The sequence below is a fragment of the Saccopteryx bilineata genome, chromosome 2 (genome assembly GCF_036850765.1).
Source record: "Saccopteryx bilineata isolate mSacBil1 chromosome 2, mSacBil1_pri_phased_curated, whole genome shotgun sequence".
Taxonomy (NCBI): Eukaryota; Metazoa; Chordata; class Mammalia; order Chiroptera; family Emballonuridae; genus Saccopteryx; species Saccopteryx bilineata.
This window is the reverse complement of record NC_089491.1, coordinates 3,720,637-3,743,558: the sequence shown is the minus strand read 5'-3', so window position 1 is coordinate 3,743,558 and position 22,922 is coordinate 3,720,637. Positions and strand designations below refer to the sequence as shown.

The window sequence follows — 22,922 nt, the reverse complement described above, 5'->3', positions numbered from 1 at the left end:
CTCAGTTTCCTCATGGAGGGGATCCCGGGGGGTCACCGATGGACAGCACAAGGCTGGTGCCTTGCCTTGCTGTGTGCTCCTGAGGCCAGGAACTGTGACCGTCTCTGGTGCACACCTGCACTTGGAAGGGCTGCCTGTTGGGGGGGAGGGGTGTTTGGTGTGGGGAGAGGGGCCTTTGCTTGCACATCTCCTTTCCACCCTCCAGCCACCCGGAGGAGGAGCACTGAGGGAGGTGAGGGGGGGCCAGGCGTCACGGGAAACACAGATTCAAGAGGAAGAGATCAAGGCCTGGCCAGAGAGCTGGGAGCACAGAGGTTGAGGGTTCATCCCCCGTCAGGGCACAAACAGGAACAGATTGATGTTCCTGTCTCTCCCTCTCCCTTCCTCTCTCTCTCAAATTAAAAAAAAAATAACAAAAAACAAGGACAAATATCAGCTGCCACGGGCCTGGTCAGTGGGGCCCACTTGTGGCTTGAGTCCTCAAGGTCTCGGGGCTGAGGTGAGGCTGAGGGCTGGGAGGAAGCAGGGCTAGGGAGCCTTCTCCTCTCTAGAAACCAGCAGGGTAGGACGAGGGATCCTAGAGTTCACAGCAGGGTCAAGAGACTAGATGGATGAATGAATGGACAACCCCCCACACGCACACCTAACCCAATGCTGGGGCCTCAGGCCTCAACCCTCACTGAGGCCTGTGATCATGATGGGCTTCAGTTTTCCACCTGTAACACAAGAGGGCAGGACCACACTCCACATCCCACAAGCTTATCTTGTGCACACCCACCGGGAGCCCACCCGGGCAGCTTGAGCATCGGGGTGGGGTGGGGTGGGGTGGGGTGTGGAGCATAGAAAACAATTTGGCAGTTTCTATTAAGGACATTAAAAAACCCCAAAAAACGCCATGCTCTTCTGTGTTGGCAATCCCACTCTTAGGAACTCACCCCGCGGTGGCAATCCGAGGTGTGGACGTGGATGTCTGCATGAGCTTGTTTACGGAACCTCAGTTACAACTCTGCCCAGCACAGTGAACTCGGATGCCCTGTGCTGATGGTCGGGGCCCTGCGTAACCCGAGGGTAGACAGCCCGTGACGTGGGAAGGGCTGCTATACTGTGTGTGACCTGAGGAACCAGGGTGCACTGTGTGCTCACAGGCCGTACACCCGCGCTTGTGACTAGAAGGCCCCACCCTGCCAAAGTCACGGTGGTTATTCTGGGTCGTGCTGTGCAGTTTTCCTTTTCACTTCTCAGAATCTTCTCGTATTCCTAAAATATTTTTGTAATCACACGCGGAATAAATGCTGTTTTTGTTTGTGTTTAAGCTAGATTGGGCAGATTGGGTTTGGGGTGGAGGTCCCTAGGAGGCGGGTTAGGAAGCTTCCAGGACCTGCCCCTAACTAAGAAGGGTGGGGGTGGGTGGGGCACATTTAGAAGGATGCCCTCAAAGAGCAACAAAAGGGTGACCTGGATGCAGGGAACTGCCCTCTGGCTAGAAGCTCCTCCTCCCTCTCTTTCTCCTGGGGCCAAGCTCTCGGAAGTTGCCGTGTAAATCCGGCCCCTGCTGGTGGCTCACTCGATCTGTTTCTTCCAGAGAGGGGCCTGGGAAGCTAGCTCAGGCCCATTTTACAGGTGGGAAAAGGGCCCCCAGAGGCCAAGTAACTCACAGGTACACAGAGAAATGCACCTGTCACCTCCTCTCTAGGCCTTGAAGGTCCAGGATGTCAGGCAGGCGGGGGAGGTGAGGCGTGGGCAAGACCAGCAGTACACATGCCCTGGTTCTGGGGCTCCCCTCTGGGGTCCTGGCGAGCCTGCTCATGACTCCGCTGTGTGCACACATGCACAGTCTCACACACACACACACACACACACACACCCCAGTACCCAGCGTGGCAGGGTGGCACAGACAGGTTCAGGCACTGAAGGGCTGGCTTTGAGCCCAGCTCTGGCCTTTCTTACTGTGTGACACCCCCCCGAGCAGTCACCTCACCTTCAAGGAACAGTACTTCCTGTGTAAAGGGGGCGAAAGGAACAACACAGCACAGACAGAGCACCTCACCCAGGTGCCTGGTGCCCGCAGGCCAGGCAGAGACTCTGCCCCAGTTAGTGGCAGGGCATGCGGTTCACGGGGTGCCTCTCCTTATACTCTCCACCACCCCAAACCTGCGGGAAGACAGATGCCTTACCAAGGGCAGGACCAGCCCAGAGCAGAGGCGACCGAGAGAGCTTGTGCCTGTGCCTGCTGCCCTGATGGGGGGGGGGGCATAGAACCAGACATGAATCCAACCGGACCTCTGTGTGTAATCAGCATTTTGGAGGGAGTTATGGGGAACAGAGGGACACGTTCAACACACCCTGAGGAGGCAGCCCACAGATTCCAGACGGTAAGACTCTACAGGACATGCCAGCCAGTTTCCTCAACAAAGTTCAGGGCAAAAAATAAAGGGGAAACTTAGAGATGAAAAGAAAGACGAAAGACAGCAACCAAATGCAACCTGTAGATTTTGGACTGTGGTTTAAACAGGGCAATTATTAAAGCAAAAACAAACAAAAAAAAAACAAAAAAACCAATCCTCAGGGACAACTGGGATTATTTGAACACTACTGGATATCTGACAACATTTGACATCACTTTTGGGTGTGATCACAGGGCTTGGTTACTATTAAAGTAACATACCGGGATATTTACGGATGGGAGGATGAGCCTGGGACTTGTGTAAACATCGTCCACTGAGCAGAGCGGGGGAGGACGTGGGGTAAAGGACAAACAAGAGTGGCCCTTTCTATGGTCATTCAGCTATAGGGGGGGTCTTTATACCATTTTCCCCACTTTTGTGTTCGTTTGGAACTTTCCACATGAGAAGTTTAAAAAGAAAAAGAAAACCACACACAGAGATTCATCCTCTGAGGCTGCGCAGGTCCCAGCAGCCGTTGAGGAAGGGCAACAATCAGAGCCTGGGCCATGACAGTGACACCTGGCCAGCTTCACTGTCCCCTGTGTTCCTTGCCCTGTGCCCAGGGGCCACCCATAGCATCCTTACAACAGAAGGGGCCAGGGGCTTCAACGTGGGGGCGGAGGTGGTAAGCAACCGGGAAACTGAGTCTGCGCAGCTCAGAGGGTGCTGGAGGCAGCGCTACTGATGGGGGGCGAGTGTGAAGGTCAAGGCTAGGAGAACCTTGCCCTTGGAGGGCCTGCTGGGAAGAACAGAGCACAGAACACTCTGCAGGACGCACGGGGCTATTCTAAGTGGGTGTCACTCCTGTCCTCCCATCCTGCTCACCCTGACCCCCGCTGCCCCAGGTTCCCGGCCTTGCCCTGCCGAGGGCACCCGTCCCTCCTTGGGGGGGGGGGTCGCAGAAGCCCCGGAGGACACCGCTCCACAGCTGGGATGCTCCTTGCCCAGGATGCTCGGGAGACAGGCTGTGAACGCACCGCCGGGGTGAGACCCAGGCCAGCGCCAGCACCAGCCCCCCATGTGTGTTTTGTTTGGCTTGCAAAGTGTTTTTCAATTTGAGAGCCAGCACTGAAAAATGTCAGGTGATTTCATATAACAATCCACACTCTGGCTTCTCTCGTAACTTTGGATGACCTGGCCACACGAGGCCTGCGTTCCGTGGGCAACAGGAGGCTTGGGAGGGAGCTGGCGGCCCCTTGTCCCCTGCAGCCAGGGCCTGTCTGGGTGTGCCACAGGCCCCCTGGCTTTCATCACGCCCGCCTTAGAGGCCTGCTGAGCAGCCACCTGCAGTTTAAGGGGAAGGTGTTCCCAGGCCAAACCCGGGACCCCCTTTTCCTTCCCACTTTCATCCCACCATGGTCCCCCTGACGCAAGGCAGCCGGAGAGGTCTTGACCCTCCCAAAGCTCCCCCTACCCCACCTGCCCCCACCTGTCCTCAGGCAGAAGACCAACTGCTAGGTGAGGCCCCAGCTGCACTGGGCTGGGTCCCTCCCACAGTGTCCCTGGGGCCCCAGGCCCAGACCTCCCACCTGCGCCCGCCCTCCCTTGACCAGGTTCCTGACAGGTCAGTCAGGGCCCCAGGCAGCAGCTCAGACAAGAACTAGGCTCAAGGCAATGTTTGGGTGACCAGAGAGAGGCCTTGGCTGTCACCTCCTCCAACCTGGGCTCAGCCAAGGCCATGGAGGAAGCTGGTGGCCCAGTGAGGACCAGCAGCCAGGTACCCAGACTTGGGTCAGGTTGGTGGGAAACCTTTGACCTCTCTCTGGGCAGGTGGAGGTAGGTCACCCTGTCTGTCTGCCTTTTGTGGTCTATATTTAGAACCCAGGGAGGACACGAAGAGGGTGTGGCCTGGCCCGTCTCCTCAGTCACTTCCCTGTACAGACGTCACCATTCCTGACCCGCCTGGGACCTGGGGTGGCCCTCTGTGGGTGGATGAGCACACACCTTGGCAGGAGGTGACACACCCGGGCCTGGCAGAGGGGGGTGGGGGCTCCTGCAGCAGCGGGAGGGCCTGTCTTAGCCCCGCCTCCTCTCCAGCTAGCCCCGCCTCCTCCCCGCCTCCTCTGGGAATCGCCAGGGGCCTCCTCTTCCTCCAAGGAAGGAAGGGATGTTTACCTGCGGGATGCACCCTCCAGACCCAAGGAGATCATTTTGGGTGGAGGGTGTGACATCATCACTACCCAATATCTCTGACCTCACTGGGCATCACTGTCCCAGGACAATCTGAACAAGACACAGCAATGCTTGAAGCCGTGGAAACCACGGCCCTGGGATGCCGTGACCTTGCTGTGGCCTTGCTGTCCTCCCCGGGGAGGGGCGCTCACAGCCCCTGCCTCTCACGCTCGGATGTTGACGGAGACACAGAGCAAATCCACAGTCCACGGTCACTGTGACAAATGCCACCTACGGAGCGGGAATCAGGCTGCTCTGACAACTATCCCCCTTCCCCGGCCCAGAATGCTTAGTGCCCAACAGGCACTAACAACAGACACCTCTGAAGGCCACCAACCCAACAGGGGCCAGCCTCAGGCAGAGGCAGGAGATCAGAGAGAGAAGCAGAGACCTGGACGCTTCCACAGAGCCTGAAGCACGGAGAACAGATGGGCAGGGGGAGAAAGGGAGTCAGTTAGAAATGGGGCCCATGCTGGTCAGCACGGGGCACACATGGCCCTTGACCTCCCCTCCTCCGCTGGGGAGGGGGTCGGCCAGCCACCAGCTGGGAACCGTCCCGGTGCCACGGGGCCTGGAGCGACCCGGTCCCGATGGCGACCCCCTTTCCTGTGCGTTTGGGAGACTCTCCCTCTGTGAAGATTTGGAACCTAGGCTTCTGTTCAGGTCCCTGCTCTGCACCTTCCTAGCCACAGTGTCACCTCCTGAGCCTCAGTGTGTCCATCAGGAAGATGGGGACAATGACCACAATGACAATAACAGTAACAATGCCACCACCTGGCTCTCAGGAGAGCAGATGACAAAACAAAGCACAAAAGTCCTTCGCAATCTGAGAAGCGCCGTCCCTCTGAACTGGAGCTGCTGAGACAGCCCCGGAGCTGAGAAACAGGCCACCGGGTGGGCACACTCGGGCCCCATAGGCAGAGCCCCCCCCCCATTGGCGGACAAAGACTCCCATAGCGGCTTCCAGCCAAACTCCTTCAACCAGTTCCTGCGGGCAGGAGGAACCACCCAGCCTCTCGCAGAAGTACCGGTTGCCCGGGAAACTCACCTCGGTGTTGGCCGGGGTTAGCAGAGGTGTTGGGCAAGGCGTGGGGCTTCGGATTGTAGGGCGGGGACGGCGGGCGACAGCCCACCTCCTGGCTGTCACCACAGAGACGCAGGCCAGGAACACCCAGCCCTTCCTGCCCCTGGGCCCAGCGAGCCTGGCTGTCCAAGCCATGGCGGGGCCGGAGTCGGGCTCCCCGGGCAGCCCTCTGCCTGTCGGCCCGTCTGTCTGCCCGCCCCAGTGCAGCCGAGCACCTGAGTGCCTAGACCTGGTGTCACCCGGGTGGCTGTCATACCTGCTCCTGTGACGGGCAGGGCTAGGAATTCCCGCTCGTACCAGGCCATGCGCCAGGCAAGGAAGTGTGGACGGGGCTCTGGGCTGAGCTGGGCCGGTGGCTCTCGTGGGGAGGGCCCAGCTATCTCCTTCAGCACCCCGGGGCCCCGTACCCATTCCCCCGGCCCGTGGAGAAACCACACCCTGAGCCAGAAAGGGAGCAGGTGCAAGTCACTGAGGTCAAAGCAGGGTTCGGCCAGTGGGACCACCAGGAGGGTGGGCGCCCAGCCAGGCGCTGTGCGGAGCGCAGAGGACCCACTTGCTCCAAGCCAGGGACTCACCCCGGAAGCCTCCCTCCTCTACCAGCCAGAGTTCCACCTCTGGCACCTGCACGCGGGATCGCGTTTTAAACTGCAGAACCAAACCAGGGCTGCCAACTGTTTAGTTTGCCAAGTAGCACACTAAAAAAAACCCAATACTGTCACCAAAATTACCACTAAAGTAATCAACACCAAAAGTAACTAGGAGGGCCGGCTGTTCGGGGGGAGTGGGGGGGAGGACAGTCGTTAAATGAATACATTTAAGAAAAACCCACAGCATGCCTCCATTTTCTCATTTTGCTGCAAAGCAGACGCTGGAAGTCACGGAACAAGTCCAACACCCATTTGACAAATGGGAAGACTGAGGCCCGCAGGGAGCAGGGACTTGCCCAGGACCTCACAGGGAGAGTCCGGGACCTGTGTCTGTACGCAGCTCTGCAGAGCCCACAGCGTTCAGAGCCCGGGTCCCCAAACCCAGAGACACCAGGGCGATCCAGGGGCACAGAGCATGGGCTGCTTCCTTACCCTTCTGGGACCCTGGCAGGCAACAGGCTGAGTACGCAGGATCGCGGTGGCCGGGAGCAGAGGGGCACAGGCAGGGGCACAGGCAGGGGCTCCCCAGCCGGCCTGCAGGCACATGCTGGGCCCTCCTGCGGAGGCCGGGGCCCTGCATGCCGCCCTGACCCCAAGCCCCGCCAGCACTGGCTCCCTGGTTCTCAGAATGTTTCACATCCTCTTCCGGTGGCTTTGTGGGGCGCAGGGGACACGGCTGAGCAGGCGGCTGTGAGCCCGTGCGCAGAGCCCTGGTTCCCTGTGGGACCTGCAGGTTCCTCTCGCTGAGCCCCGGTTTCCTGATCCATGGTGGAGGCAGAGCAGAAGGGGGTGGGGGTGACAGAGGTTTTTCAAACTCACATTCCCCCACCTGCAGCCTCAGCCGGAGCTCTCGACCATGACCTCCCACCACAGGGCTCCACAGAGCTTCCTTCATGGGAGAAAGGACTACCTACACCTGAGTCAGGAGGCCCTGGGACAGGGCTGCCCCAGGACAGGGTTTCCCTGCCGCCAGGACAGGGTTTCCCTGCTGCCAGGACAGGGTTTCCCTGCCACCAGGACAGGGTTTCCCTTCCGCCAGAAAGGTCGTGCTCGTCCCCGGAAGAGTTAAGCACCCTGAGGTGGCATGAGGATAATTACAGATCCACGATCTCAGACACATTTGCTTATGCTCAAAGAGATTTCTGCCTGAACGGTCCCTGAAATAATTCTCCGACTTTCACCGGTCCACAAGCGTAAAAAGGTTGAAAACCGGCCCTGGCCGGTTGGCTCAGCGGTCGGGCGTCGGCCTGGCGTGTGGGGGACCCAGATTGATTCCCAGCCAGGGCACATAGGAGAAGCGCCCATTTGCTTCTCCACCCCACCCCCCTTCTTCCTCTCTGTCTCTCTCTTCCCCTCCCGCAGCCAAGGCTCCATTGGAGCAAAGATGGCCCGGGCGCTGGGGATGGCTCCTTGGCCTCTGCCCCAGGCGCTAGAGTGGCTCTGGTCGAGGCAGAGCAACGCCCCAGAGGGGCAGAGCATCGCCCCCTGGTGGGCGTGCTGGGTGGATCCCGGTTGGGCGCATGCGGGAGTCTGTCTGACTGTCTCTCCCTGTTTCCAGCTTCAGAAAAATACAAAAAAAAAAAAGGTTGAAAACCACTACTCTAGGGGGTGTGGGCAGGCGTCCAGGGATGGAGGGCTGGGTGGGTGGGTGAGTGAGTATCTGAGAAACGGAGCTGGGGGACTCCAGGTGGACCCTGCAGCAGCCGCCTCTGGTGCCCACCTGCCTCCGGTGCCCACCTTTGTGCCCAGCCCCCGGTACATATCCTCCTGTGCTCACAACCCTCTAAGAGCTTCCGTCCCACCCGCAGGAGAATCCAAAGTCCTCCCTGCCCACAGCCCCTGACTGGCCGACCGACCCCCTGTGCTCACCTCTGCCCGGGCACCCCTGCGGGTTCCATCCCCGCTCCTGGCCGGACCACTGCAGCCAGCTCTGCGTGGTGACACTTAACCCTGACCTTCGAGAAACAGGCCCTGAATCAGGCAGCTCTGGGACGCTGGGCCAGTGACTTAGCGTCTCAGGGCCTCGGTTTCCTCATCTGTCAAATGGGCACACGGGTGCTAGATGATCTGACAGGAACTCCGGTACGGGCCAGGCTCGTGGTCAGCGCTCAGGGGACCTGTACTCCGATCATCTCCGTGGTCACGTGCCTGCCCGCCCGCCCCAGGGCCCGGCACGCAGTAAGCCCTCGGTGAACACTGGCAGGGACTGCTCTGCACCGGGACTACTGTAGTGTGTGCTCTGTCCCCAAGAGCAAGCTCCAGATGGCAGCCTGTGGCCTGTCTCCCTGGCGTGCGCCCTGCAACTAGGTCCCAGGGGACAACTCAGAAATGTTTTTATCAAAAAGCAGCAACCCCTGCTGGGGCTCTGCAAAGCCATCCTGGTCCCCAGGCGGGGCGGGGCAGGGCGGGGCGGCCGCCAGCGTGGCACAGAGCCGCCTCAGGAATCCTCCTCCCTGGGTCCAGGCAGGCATCCCCGACCTGCGGGCTCAGTCCTGAGCAGAGGCTGGCAGGACTTGGTGGGATAGGGTGCAGCGGAGCTCCGACCAGGGAGACAGCCCTGGGGACCTGGCCTGCCCCCAACCTGGCCTCTCACGCCTGTGCTGCCAGCTGCCTGGCATGTGACCTCAGGCATCACTTGATGCAGTCTGGCCACCCTGTCCTGTATCCCGGAGCTCTCCGGAGCCTTTGGGGACCTTAGATGAAGTGGGAGGCGGGGAGTCCTTCCCTGAGCTGTGGCCTTCTCATCTCAAGACGGGACCTGGGCCCGGTGCTGTGGAAGGGACGCGTGGGCAGGTGGAGGGCAAGGCGTTTCCACCCGTGTGACTGTGTGTGAGGGTGAGGGAGAGCTTCAAGAGGCCCTGGGAGGCCAGGGGGGTGTGGGGCACAGCCCAGGCGGCCCTGTGGGTGTGCCTGTCTGGTAATGCCCGCAAGCCAGCCAGCACTCACTGAGCGCTTCCCAGGTACCAAGCCCTGCGCAAGGTACCATGTCTCCCCCCACAGCTGCTGGGCCCAAACAAGGCTCCTGGCTCTTCTCCAGCTGCCCGAGCACAGCGGTCACTCCCACACTTTCACTGCCCCAGCCTCCAGCACAGGTCGGCCTTGCCTCAGGACCCACACTGGGGCTATTTCTATCAGAGCCAGGCCAGGCTCAGGCAGCCCCAGGGCAGCGGGTCTGAGTCACAGCCAGGCAGGGGAGGACCAGCAGCAGGAGGGCGGAGCCTGCAGAGGCGGGGCCTCGGGAGGGCGGGGCAGGCGCACCCACCCATCCTCCCCTGGAAGGACAGCAGAAGCCTCTTTGTTCCTCCCTGGCCTGGTGTCACCACATGGCGCTCCATGTCACGACATCACTGTCACCGCCTGGAACCACTGAAGACCAGACCGGCCACCGACCACCGAGAGCCAGGGCTCTGGGGGCAGGGGACAGTGAGGGACCCCACCTGCACCCCCAGCACTTTGCCACGTGCAGGGGTTGGGCCTAGGCAGGACTTCCTTTGCACCTACTATGCATGGAGCTCTGTGAAGCCAGGACGCCTCAAGTGCTCACACCAGCCTTGTCCACTGTCACCACAGGTGGCACCAGTCTCCCCGGGGGGCAGGCAGTGAGACAGACCTGAGCAGAGCAAGGCCAATGGGCCAGGTACCGAAAGCCACCAGGGTGAGAGGCCCCAGGTGCCTAGCAAGGGGCAAAACTGGAATAAGGACTCGCCCCCTGGGGTGACCTTTCCTCCCCTAGCAGGCGCTGGTCGCTGGTCACGCAGCGTGGACCTTCCCCTGACCTCTCCTCCTCGGCCTGACTGACCACTCCCTTTAACCCCTCCGGATAACATCTTGGCCTCAGTTGTGTTTCAGCCCCAGGCCCAGAAAAGCAGCAGAACCAGACAAGCAAAGCCATGGCTGACTCAGGACCTGCTGCAGTGACTGATGACCCCCTGCCCTGGTGCCCACCAATCAGTGGAGACCAGGACCCTGAAAGGACACAGCTGGGAAGCTGACGAGTCTTCTATTGAGTCCTCCCCTGGGACTGTCCCTAAATCCCTCAGCTGGAGGTCCCTGCACAGGCTCTTCCTGCAGGGAGCACACCCAAGCCTCCCCCCACCCCCCACCCCAGGCGTGTTAGTTACCTCTACCCCTCTCTCCTGAGCTCCCAGGGCCCCTTCTTTTGCCGCTGTGACTCCAGAGCTCACTTCTTCTACCTCTGTGACTTTCTAAATAAACGTTCTCCTACAATTTGAGTCTTGCCTTTGAATTCTTCCTTAGCCAGAACTCCAGTACCAGAGTTGCCACACAATGTCGGGTCTGACCCCACCAGAGTGACACCTGATGCCATTCTCGCCACCAGCACTTTCCCCTGTCCCAGGACACCGAGGTCACGTGCCTGCCAACGGCCCCACAGTGCTCTGCCCACCACGCCAGGTGGCCGTGGGAAATCGCACCTGGCCAACCGCAAACCGGCCCAGGCATAACCACGCCCAGCTCACAGACACCTGAGCACAGGTGTGTGCCCGCACGGCCCTCTTTGCAGACCCAAGCCTGGTTTGGGGGAGTGCTCCCGGGGGTGGGGGGTGGGGGACCTGCTGCAGCCCACAACTGCAGGGGCCCCTCCCCCTTCCCAGGCTCCTGGGGGCAGGCCCTGGGGGGCGGGGGTGGAGCATTGTTGATAAACACTGCACGGCTGTCGCTAGGAGCTGTGACTCAGAGCCAGAGTGGTGACTCCTCTCGAAGCTGTTTACTCAGCACGACATCCTGTCCAGGAAGCAGATAGGAGAGGCCTCAGCTGGCTTTCGCTTGGCCTTCCTGCAGCCTCCTGACCTGACTCAGGGTCTGGCTGGAGGTTGGGGGTTGAGGCTGGAGGCAGGGAGGGTGCAGCCCAGCTCCCCCCCCCCTCTTATTTCTGGGAATCTCAGGCCCATGATCAAGTCACTCAATGCACCGTCCCCTAGCCTGGCTCTGTTGAGTAGGGGTGACACTGCAGCTGTGACCCAGCCTTGAACCAGGAGGAGGGCTTGGGTCCCGGTGTGCATCTCTCTACCTGGCCTCTCTCTCCACCCTCTTCGACTCTGAGTGAGAGACAGCTAGGGGACCAGGACACTGCAAGCATGCACCGCTCTGCAGCCTAAAGGCGAACATTGGCCCACATGGGAGGCCCTGGAGACAGGAGCAGCTCCTGCGGCTGCCCCCCACCCCCGCTCCCCAAGAGCCCAGCCTGGCCCTGCCCCAGGTGCTCCTCAATGGGGACAAAGCACTTTCCCACCTGGCATCTGATGAAGCCACTGTAATGACCTCTATTGCAAAACCAAGACAATCAAGGCCCAGAGAGGACAACTGGCTTGCCTAAAACCGCACAGCGGGTCAGCGCCAAGGTCAGGTGCCTGCCTAGGCCTGTCGGCCCCCAGGACAGCCGGCTTCCCCCCACTCTGCACCCGGCTCAGGATCACAAGTGCAGTTGTTCCCGGCAGCACCGGCAGGCTCGGGACTGCTGGGTCCCTGTCGGCCCGAGTGGCTGGTCTGTCCCCTGCATGAGGCCCAGCTCAGGGGTTCTGACTCCCACTTCCTGTTTGCCCTCCCCACCAACCCACGCTGAAGCCGGAGTCGGCGACCCCAGCCCCCCAGTATTCCTACAATTCACGCGTGTGCTGGTGTGAATGGACAGCGTTTCAAGGTCACGAGACATGAGGCAGGTTTGCAGGCAAGCCTGGGGACAGAAGCTCAGAGATGGTGCCAAACTCACCCACAGCCACACAGCGGTCTGGCTGTGAGGCGGGTGCTCCCAACCTTATAAAACAAGAGCCCAGAATGAGTCCATCCTCACGGTGCCCTTCTGCGGGCAGGGGCCACTGCTTTCCGGGCCAGCCGATGGGGCCAGCGCCTCGGGGCCTTGTGGAAGGACAGCCGCCAGGAGGGGGAGACCCTGTCCCCTGCCCCAGGATGGCAGAGCCACAGGAAATACCAGCTGGGGCGGGGGGGGCAGGCAAAGAGGGCTGTGCTTATTTGGGTCGTCGAGGTTTGGTGCCACTCCAGGCAGAAGAGTAACCCCGGGCTGGCTGCTCCTGCTGCTGCTGCTGCTGCTGGCTTCGTACCAACCCACTGAGTCATACAGGTTACCAAGAAGCCGAGGATCTGCAAACCCAGGCCCTGCCCCAGCCGCTGCCACTGGCACCATGCCCGGAGGGAGCCAGCACTGCCAAGGGCCCCGGCAGGCAGCCGCAGCGAGGACAGCTCCCTGCCCTCTCAGGCCTGCCCCCATATCCGGCTTGGCTCTGGCAAGGAGCCCAACCTCCAACTAGAACAAGGAGCGTGACAGCCACCAGCAGGGGCTCTGCCTTCAAACCCCCAGCCTGCCCCCTTGCTGGTTGGGGACCTGGGCAATTACACCCCTTGCTGAGCTTGTCCTGGGCCTTGCACGCATGGGAGGGCCTCTGTCTCCAAAAGCCCACCCGGTTAAATCAAATACTGGCCGGAAGCCCTGAGGACGGGCCATGCAGGGGCTTTGGAGGTGCTGTAACCTTAAGTAGGGTAGGTGAGCTGAGGAAGTAACACAGTAAGGACATCGAGATAATAACTCACCGACTGTGGGACAGCTTCTTGCCCTCCCGCCGCGACCACCCTCCTGGGCTCTCAGCTCCCAGAGAGCCACGGCCACACCTGTCCTGCTTGCCCCACGTGTCCGAGTGCCTGAGTGACACCTGCCCGGTCGGCAGGGAGCTATACTGCTTGCTGATGTGCAGGCGGGCGGCTATCCCACTCACATGTACACACACAGCACGAGTGGAAAGGACACTGGTGTTCTAAGCACGTAAGTCCTTCCCTCTTTTTTTTTACAGACAGAGAGTCAGAGAGAGGGATAGGCAGGGACAGACAGACAGGAACGGAGAGAGATGAGAAGCATCAATCATTAGTTTTTCATTGCAACACCTTAGTTGTTCATTGATTGCTTTCTCATATGTGCCTTGACCACGGGCCTTCAGCAGACCAAGTGACCCCTTGCTTGAGCCAGCGACCTTGGGTCCAAGCTGGTGAGCTCTTTGCTCAAACCAGATGAGCCTGCGCTCAAGCTGGCGACCTCGGGGTCTCGAACCTGGGTCCTCTGCATCCCAGTCTGACGCTCCATCCACTGCGCCACCGCCTGGTCAGGCAGTCTTTCCCTCTTTTTAATTTATTGATTTGAGAGAGAGGGAAACATGAATTTGTTGTTCCACTTATTTATACATTCGCTGGTGGATTCCTGTATGTGCCCTGACCGGGGACTGAACTCGTATCCTTGGTGTGTTGGGACGATATTCTAGCCCACTGAGCTACCTGGCCAGGGCCTTCCCTCTTTTTCAAACTGGAAAAGGGAACTCTGCTCCGACATATCTAGTGCGGCCCCCCGCACCCCGGGGGCTCTCCACCAATACCTGGATGAACAAGTGGACTTGATGTTCCAGATGGTTCCTCCAGCTTCAAAGTTCCTGACTTTGAAAATATTCAGAGTCTAGGACCACACAGTTCCTTCTGGGAAGATCACCAGGAAAGCTTCCTGGAGGAGGTGATGAGGCTGGAGAAGAGCTTGAGGGATGGCAAGGAGGAAGAGCATGGTGCTCTGGCAACCAGCCATGAGAAGTGTGTCCCAGAGAGCGAGGCCAGGAGCGGACATGGGAGGCAGGCCCAGAGCAGGGGCTGGGGCAGGGGCAGGGGCAGCGGGCTTTCTGGGAGGGGCCCAGAAGCCAGTTAGCCCCTGGTCTCAGTGGGGGGAGGCAGGCAGTCAGTTCAGCTCTGGCTTCAACCTGGTTTTTTTCTCCTTCCTACATTTGTGTGTTCCGAGCCTTTGAGTGGGAATGGGTCTCTGCCCACAGGGTAAGTAGAGGTCGCTTCAGTGCCTTTGCACTGGGCTTAGGGGCCCCCCCAGGGCCCGCTGGGGCTGGGGAGAGGGAGCTGAGCCCCTGTGCCCGGCAGAGCCTGGTCACTTGGGGTTTCAGGGCCAGGGAAGTTGGGACAAACGGGCCCTTGTGATGAGAAGGCTGCCGGCTGTGCCAGGGACACCGCGTGCCCGGCACCACCACCCGCCTGTGGGGGCTTAGGGGCTGGGGAGCAAGACTGCGCTTTCAGCGGGGGCCTCCCGAGCTGCCCTGGCCTCCGGGAAGGACTCGGGGCTCCAGCTGGCCCCCGGGAGGCGGCGGGGCCAGTGCCCGTGCCCTCTTTCCCACAGCCTCTCTCCAGCAAGGAAGTTCCCCAGGCCAGGGGCGGCCAGAGCCTTGGGTTCCCAGGGCCCTGGGGCTGAGTGACCCGTTCCGGAGACGCGGCCTTTGTTCCAGCCTCCTGCTACCCACTGCCCTTCTGCCAAACCTTGGACTTTGCCACGCACAACACAGGTGGCACACGATGACACAGAGGGTCAGTCCCTCAAAGCTGCACATAGTCACCAGAAGCACAGCGATGCTCCCCAGACACACAGCCCATCCCACAAGCAGGCGTGGGGTGGCACCGACCCCCAGGAGCCTCGGCGGGCCACGATGGTCAGCCCGTGTCCCCAGCACACGTTGTTCCTCAGGGCCTGCCCGGTGCCAGGGCTACGAGAGGGGAAGGCAGCGTGTGCTCTGGGCGGGATTTTCCAGTCCCAAGAGTCTGGGAAGGAAACTCCCCTTGAAACCCTCAAGTGTCAAAATCGTCCGCTCTGCGAGGGAGGCAGGCGGCAATGCCAGCTCAGCCCTTCCAGGCTGGACAGTTCCCGCTTGCCGGGCCCACAGCTGCCACCTACCTACCTCCCCAGCCACCCAGGGCCTCAGGCCACTCCAGGACAACCAGAGGGTCAAAGGGCACCCTGGCAACTTCCTGCTCGGCACACCCTGTGGAGGGTTCAGGGGCCGGGAACTCCGGCCTCCTCCGGGAGGGAGGCCACCCAGGCGGGGCTCACTGTCTTCCCTGGGAAATCTGCTCAGCTTCTCGGGGTTCCCCACCTGGAAGAACGTGGGCTCAGCCCGGGGCCCGCCCTCAGGTCCCCCAAGGCCGTCGAGGCTGCCCTGTCTTCACAGCTGGTGGGCCACACGGCCATCTGCCTTCCACTGAGGGCAACAGACGTTTCCTGCCACCTGCAGAGGGCCTGGCTGTGACAAGTACCAGGTGCTCTGGGAACATTTCACACACCTTGACATCCATGAGTCCCACAGGTGAGGCAACTAAGTAACACATGGTGGAATTAGGAACCTGCCTGTCTGGGCCCTGCAAGCCCACGTCAGGGCCCCCCATGCACCCCCAGTTTTCAGTCTCTCCGTTCACCTCTGGACAGTCTCGACGCCCCAGGGGCCAGGGCCCCTCCAGATGGAGAGGACGTCCAGGGACAAAGGCCTGTGGTCAGGAGGGAGTCCCGAAGACACGGGTGGGGCAGGTGCAGAAGTTGCTGGACTCTGGCTGCTCACTGGTCAAGGGCACATTCCTCTCCACCGACCAGCGCTACAGTCAGCCAGGTGGACACACTCAGACTCTCAGGCGGTGTCTACAGAGGCCCTTGGGCCCTGCTCAGGAGAACCAACTCTGGATCCCAACCCAGAAGCAGGCAACGGCCTGGGCTGCCCTCCAACCCCAGGGTGGGCTCTACCCCCTCTTAAGATGGGGGTAGATATGAGGAGCCTCATTCTGGTTAATTACGCACCCACTCCCCGGGGAGCAGAGGGTGCATGGGGCCGCCCTCCCATAGGTCAGCATCTCGGTTTCCTCTGGCAGCTGACCGCCTCCTGCCCCTCCTCCCCTGGCCACCACGGGAGGGGGGCTGGCCTCTTTCCCCTCCTGGGCTGCTCTGCCTAAGGGGTCACCTCCTCCGTGCTCAGGCTCCGTGGGGACACCAGCGCAAACCAACTAGCTCACAGGCAGGGGTACTGCCTGTAGCTCCCCCCCACGGCACCCCTGGAGCCCAGCTCCTCCTCCTCCGGGCCCTTCCGCCCCCACCTTGGGCCATTATCTGCGCCTCCTCCTGCCCCTCCTCCCACTGCTGGCTCTAATGGGGGTCGGCAGGGAAGAGTCAGGCTGGGCAGTGTCCTGGGCAGAAGGAACCAGGGAGCCTGCCTCGGCCCGTAGACTCAACGCGCGGGTCCAGTACAGGGCCAGGCTGCCCCCAGCTTCCTCGCGGCTCCCCCGGGACCGATGCAAGTGCAGAGGCGCAGAGCGGTGGGGTTGTGGCACAAGGTCAAACAGAAAGAATGGTCAAGGTCAGATTACAATCCCGGTTCCCTGAGTGGACCCTGAAACTCTGGGAGGAGGGTCATCAACAGCTCCACCCCCACTGCCCACCCCAGAGAATACCTTCCGGCCACTGGACCTCACACCTTTCTTACCAGCTCCCCAAAGTCCAAATCCCCCCTCTCCCCTCCATTCCACCCCTGGGGGGTTTCCTGTGGTCAGGGGTTCGGGCGCCTCCCTCCCCCCTGACTGGACACAGCCCCCATCCTGTCCACTGCTCTGCGGGACACAGGGTCAGCACCCACGAACCAAAGCCGCCCACGGGCCGATTTCCTTCCATCCCCACAGCAACCCAGAGGCGGGCATCTTCCTCAGCTGGGGGGCAGCGAACCTCAGAGGGGTGCCCGCTCTAGGGCACCCACGGGGTCACAGGCGCGGAGCCAGGCGGGATACAGATTCAGGTGTCCCCCTACAAAGACAGTGTCCTCAACCGTGAGGCTGTTACCTACCCTGGGCCCAGAGCCACCGCCCCCTATTCCGGGGGCTCGACCCACCCCCAGCCACACACTGCCCTGCCATCCTGCCCCCAAGCCCCTGCTCAAGGCTGCAGGGTACAGGGGTACAAAGAACAGGGCACCCAGCCTGACCAGGCGGTGGCGCAGTGGATAGAGCGCCAGACTGGGATGCAGAAGACCCAGGTTCGAGACCCCGAGGTTGCCAGTTTGAGCGCGGGCTCATCTGGCTTGAGCAAAAAAAAAAGCTCGCCAGCATGGACCCAAGGTCACTGGCTTGAGCAAGGGGTTACTCGGTCTGCTGAAGGCCCGCAGTCAAGGCACATATGAGAAAGCAATCAGTGAACAAGTAAGGTGTCGCAATGCACAACGAAAAACTAATGATTGATGCTTCTCATCTCTCTCCGTTCCTGTCTGTCTGACCCTGTCTATCCCTCACTCTGACTCTCTCTCTGTCTCTGTAAAAAAAAAAAAAAAAAAAAAGAACAGGGCACCCTGCCCCCACCACTGCTGGCACCTGGTCCCATCCACTGTGCTCTGACTCTGCATTTTCTCACATTCTACCCTGTCACGGTCACCTGTCACTCAGGTATCCAGGAAATAGCCTCAGTTGCTAGGGGACTGGCTTGGGGCCAGGTGGCTAGTTGGCAGGATGAGGTGATGGGGGGGGGGCTGAGATTTCCCTCAGGAAGGATGCAGGGGGCGGGGTGAGGGTTGATCAGCCCTGAGGAGTAGACGAGGTCCACACACAGGCCGTGGGAAAGTCCCCAGCCCTGAGCCTTCCTGTAGGCAAGTATTTTGGGGTCCTGGAGTTGCCAAGCAACTGCTCTGGGTTGCCATGGAAACTCTCCCTTCTGGGGCTTGTCATTTCTAGGGGAATGCCCTCTCCCCAACTTGGCTGCCCTAGGAGGAGGCTCTGGGGTTAAGCTCCCTCCCCCACCCCCACAGGGACCCACCCAGCTGTGACCCTAAGAGAAAACTTCTCAAGGTTCAAAAGCCTAGAACCTGAGCAAATGCAGACCAAAGCCTAAGCCCTTCATTGGGGGCGGGGGGGGGGCGAAAGGGGCTCATCAGCCCTGTTTACATCTCCACCCCGCAGTTAACCACCACCGTGGGGCCAGTCCTGACTGTTGCAAGCTCACTGTAATTGGAAGGAATCTGGTCTCAGCACCTGTGTCCACCCCTTCCAGGTTTGTCTGCACCAGGACAGGCCACTGCCCCACCAGCCCCGCCACTACCTAGCTGTGGGAGTCCCCTCACCTCCCAATGCCTCAGTTTCCCCACCTGTAAGGATGGCTGTGGCACAGTGAGACACTGCAGGCCACGGCCAGGCGCAGAGAAGGTGCCATGGGCCTGTGGTCAGTGCCAGGTCCCTCCACAGCACAGGAGAGGGGTGTGGCAGTGGCCTGGGAGGTCCCTGAATCCAGGTCCCCGGGCTTCCAGCCAGTGCCTTCTCCACAGGTTCTATTACAGCTGGTCCTGCATCCCTGTTCCTCCTCCTGCTCTATGGTCTCGTCCCCTCAGACCGGAGCCAAGGTGCTCCCCACAGAGACCCTCCGGAAATATCAATCAACAAACAACCTGCTGTCAAGAGCGGTGGCCGGAACTGGGGAGTTAGAAGTGTGCAGGGGTCACAGTATAAAATGACCCCCACTCCAGGAGGACTCTGCTCCTTCACTGATGCCCGTGGGAGCCCACTCTCTGGTGGGGGGGCCGGGGCCCTCCCCACTTTGTTCAGGACAGGGTGGAACCCCACCAGGTGAACAGGGGCAGTTCAAGCAGCCCCGCCCTCCTTGGGGCAGGGAGTATCTCGGTGGAAGGAACCCCTCCAGCTTCGCCCTGCCCAGACAGCCAGCCGTTCCCCTCCCCCAGCTCCCTGCCGTGTGCCCCCAGCCTGGGGACACACCCCGCCCTGCAGTGACAGGAGAGCTGTCTGGAAACCACAGGTGTAACCCTAGCGGCAGGGTCCCTAGGACCGCTGAGAAGGGCCAGCTCAGCTTGCAGGAGGAGGGGCTTCTTGGCGGCCCATCCAAGCCGCCACCCAGTGGCCCCGCCTTTTGACTTCCTTCACAGCGCGTCACCCCCAAAATGACTGTGCTCCTGGTCTGTTTCCAGTTGAGTGTCCTCTCCTGGCAGGAAACTGGACGAGTAAGACCTTTGTCTCTGCGGGAACCACGCAAAGCGGCGCAGGGGGCGGCCCCAAGGTCACAGCGCCACCTGCTGGCGCTGCTCCAAAACATGCCCAGCCCGGGGAGCCAGCTGTCTCTAGGCTCCCCCACCACCCCTACCAACCCCCACCCCACCCCGGGCTCCACTTACACCCACAACCCCCAGCCGCAGGCAACTCTCAGAGACTGCCTCTGACCCCAGCTGCCCCTCCTGTACCTGCGGGCACCTGCATACCTGGCCTTAAGGGAAAGAATCATTCCAGTGTCCCTGTTCTGGGTTGAATTGTGCCTATCCAACCCCCACCCCAGTCCCAGCCAAAACAAACAAACAAAAAAAGATACGTTGAGGACCTAACTAACCCTGGGCACCTGTGGCTAAGATCTTCTTTGAAAATAGGGTCTTGACGGTGTAATTAAGACAGAGGTCACAGGGCATTAGGGAGGGTCCTAATCAGAATCAAATGACTGATCAGAAGAGGAAAAGTTGGACACACAGACACAGAGGGCCGTGTGCAGACAGAAGCGGATTTGGAGCGATGAATCGAGAAGACGAGGAACACCGCGGAAGAGGCAGGGAGGGTCGGCTCCTCAAGCCCTCAGAGAGGCAGGGCGCACCCAACACCCTGACTTGGGATTTCTGCCCTCCAGAACAGAGAGAAAAGAAACCTCTGTTTTTTGAGCCCCCCAGTTTGTGGCACTTGGCTTCGCGGCCCCAGGAAGCTACTACGACCCCCACTGGACACACCTCCGCAACCCAGGCCAAGTGTAGCCAAGCCAATGCTCCAGGCCCAGCCCCAGGAGAGCTGGCTGACCAGACAGATGGTGACCTGGGGCAGTGAGGGCAGACACAGTACAGGCGAGTGCTCAAGAGCCCCAATCATCCTCAACGCGCCGTCCTTGAACCAACCCTGACCACAGGACACCTTCTTCTGGAGCATCTCTCTGCACCCACCCGCCCAGAGCAGTCCTGCCAATAGCCCAGGACTGATCCTGGGGACAGAACCCGCCCCAGCAGAGCCTCGGTGGAGACTGCAGCCCCGGCCTCACAGGAGACCTGGAGGCAGAGGGTCCTGTGGAGCAGAGATGGACCCCGGTCCAGAGACTGTGAGACAGTCAACGCTTGGTCTTCTAAGTGCTAAGTTAGGGCAATGCTGTCACACAGCAGGACAACTAGTCTGTCCCTCCAAGCCGGGTAAGGCCCTTCCCTCCTGGCTCCCTCACTCCCTCCCTCCTCCCCTGCTCTCTCTGGAGACCCTGGCTCCTTTCTCACAACCTCTCTGGAAAATTCTTTCCTGCCTCCCCACCTTGAGCTCCCCTACCCCACCCCCACACAATGCTCCCAGACATGTGTGCAGGACTGGCTCCTCTTGTCCTTCTGGTCACAGCATAAATATCACCCTGGAGGCCTTCAGACCCCACCTAGATCGCGCGTCCCTCAGCACCTGTGTCCTTTCCCCACAGCGCGGCTCTCCCCTCCCACCTGGACCTGCTTCTGAGCTCTGCCTTCCTGCCCCTCCAGGCTGTGAGCTCCCAGGAGGACAGGGACCATGTGGGGCCTGTCAACACCGCCCCCAGGCCTAGCGCGGTTCCTGCTCCTGCCTCGAAGCAGCTCACAGTCTGGACATGGAAACTAGTAAGAAATGTGCACGTTGGGCCTGAGGCAGCGGGATGCCCAGAATGACCCCTGCGTGTCCCTTCCCTGCTCCAGCAGCTCCGCTGAGCAGTGGGCACGGCCCGCCCCCTGGTGGTCATCCCAAGCATTGCAACTCCAGGCAAGAAAACCAGGAAACAAAACACACACCTTTGTTTGGATGCGGTCAAGGCAGCCGCTGTCCCTGGCGCCAGAGGGGCAAAGGAACAGGGCTGGCAGGCTCCAGGGGGGATGTCTGGTAGCCCAGAAGCCTCTCTCGCTCCCCTCTTTTTGCCCACTGTCCTGGTGTCCAGTTCATTCCCAAGACCTCCTCACCCCAGCCAGGGCAATAACTCCAGACGCTCTTCCAAATGAGGACCTGGAGTCTCCATCAAGGATGGTCTTGTCCCTGCCCTTGGGCGAGTGGTCCAGCGCTCTGCCCTTTTCTGCACTACCCAGGTCCCAGGACCCCCAAATCCCTAGGCTGCTCAGCAGGACCTGGAGGGAGCAGAAAGCATTTCCCAAGGACTTGGAGCACAGGGGGTCATGGATGGAGAGCCAGGGTCAGCAGACTCTCCTAGGAGCCTGTGGGAACCTCCGTGCCACTCGGTCGATGCACCCCAACTTACAGAGGAATGGGCTGAGGCCTTCTCTCCTGCAGCCTCTCCACACTAGGGAGGGGGTATTTTCCTAATTCCAGGAGCCCAGAGTAGATGACACAAGTCCTCTCCAAGTTGCCCTGGGGATGGCCCCAGCCCAGGCAGACCCCTACGGGCACCCTGGACATCAGTATGGCATCCCCCCCACACACACACATACTGCTAGGAGACTAGTTGCTCCTGCCTAATGGCTGGGTTGCCTCCAGCATCTTTCAGCTTTCCCGTGGCCTCTGCAGTGTGCTCTCCTCCTCTGAACCCACTCCATGGCCCCCACCTGTGAAGCCAACGTGTGTGTATGTGTCTGTGCCCACGTGGGGATGCCCAGAGGAAAGGGAAAGGGCCCGACAAGGGAGAGAGGTGGACAGGGGTTCTCCAGGATCTCAAGGACTCTCATTCCCAAAGGAAACCCCACGGGGCAGTTGAGGCTGGAACCCTCCCTCTTCCTCCGGGCTCTGCCGACCTCGGGGGCCCCGGGCCAGTCCCTGCGTCTCTCCTGGCCTCAGTTTCCCAATTGTACCAGGAGGGGTTGAACGCGGAACTGCGTAAGCGCGCGCTGAGCGTGAAAGTAGCGTCGTGCTCCCTCCCGGCCGGATGGGGTGTGGCGGGGGACAAGCGGTCCTCCCTCCACCCGCGACGCCGGGGAGGGCAGCCAGGCCGGGCGTGGCACTCACCTGGCAATCTACCATCATCCTCAGCCCTGGCTGCGCATCGCCGGCCCCAGAGGGGGCCCGGGACTTGCAGAGGCCGCTCGCCTCGGCCCGCGCGCCGCACAGGGGGGCGCCTGGCTGCGAGGCTCATGGCGCGACCTCCCATCCGCGCCGGGCCCGGGGCTCCGCGGCCCCCGCCGCCAGCGCCGCTCCCATTGTTTGCGCCGCGCCGCCGGCCGCTGGGGCCCAGCCGCTCGGTTCCGCCCGGGCTCCCGGCAGCGGCCGGTGGGCGGGGTCAGCCGCGGACCCGCCCCCGCCCGCCGCAGGTGTGAGGGGCGGGCCCCGCCGCGCGAGCTCGAGAGGCGCACCAGCCTCCCACCCGTGGGTGGACCCCGCCGAGGCAGCTGGGCCTGGAAACCACCGCAGGCGCGCACACGGGCACGCGGACAGCGTGTGCATGTGAGCCCCGCCTTGTCGCGGGCGCGCTCAGCGCACGGGGATCTCCGCGCTCCGCGGAGTCCCGCGAGTCTCCTGCCCTCCCCCCTGCTACGTGCCTCCTCCGACCCCTGGGACCTCGGGCCACCCAAAAGCTAACCTGGCACAGTCCACCGGGTGTTGGGCCACGTGGTCAAAGAGACCTAGAGACACGGGAGTCCGCGCAAATACACCCCCATCCTTTCGTCCTGGTCCCCGTATGCCACCTGCAGAGGCAGCTCGGTGGATGGTTGGGGTCAGGGGGACCCGGAAATGGTAGTGGACACTGAGTGGAGGCAGCAAGGTGAGGCTGCCTCTTCCACCCTTCCTCTACGC

General features: G+C 61.2%; 1 protein-coding gene across 4 annotated transcripts in view; it reads right to left on the bottom strand.

The window, feature by feature from the left end:
- RALGDS (ral guanine nucleotide dissociation stimulator) overlaps positions 1–22,462 on the bottom strand; it is a 46,551-nt gene extending 24,089 nt beyond the window's left edge. For 2 of the 4 annotated variants that reach the window (XM_066255804.1, XM_066255805.1), the window contains exon 1: positions 5,665–5,850. In XM_066255804.1, the coding sequence (XP_066111901.1) occupies positions 5,665–5,835 (171 nt within the window). In that variant the 5' untranslated portion in view covers positions 5,836–5,850. Of the gene's footprint in view, positions 1–5,664; positions 5,851–6,779; positions 6,948–22,136 lie in introns of those variants that run through there. The other 2 variants (XM_066255809.1, XM_066255808.1) reach the window with 2 other exon arrangements.
- Between the last annotated feature and the right edge of the window lie 460 nt (positions 22,463–22,922).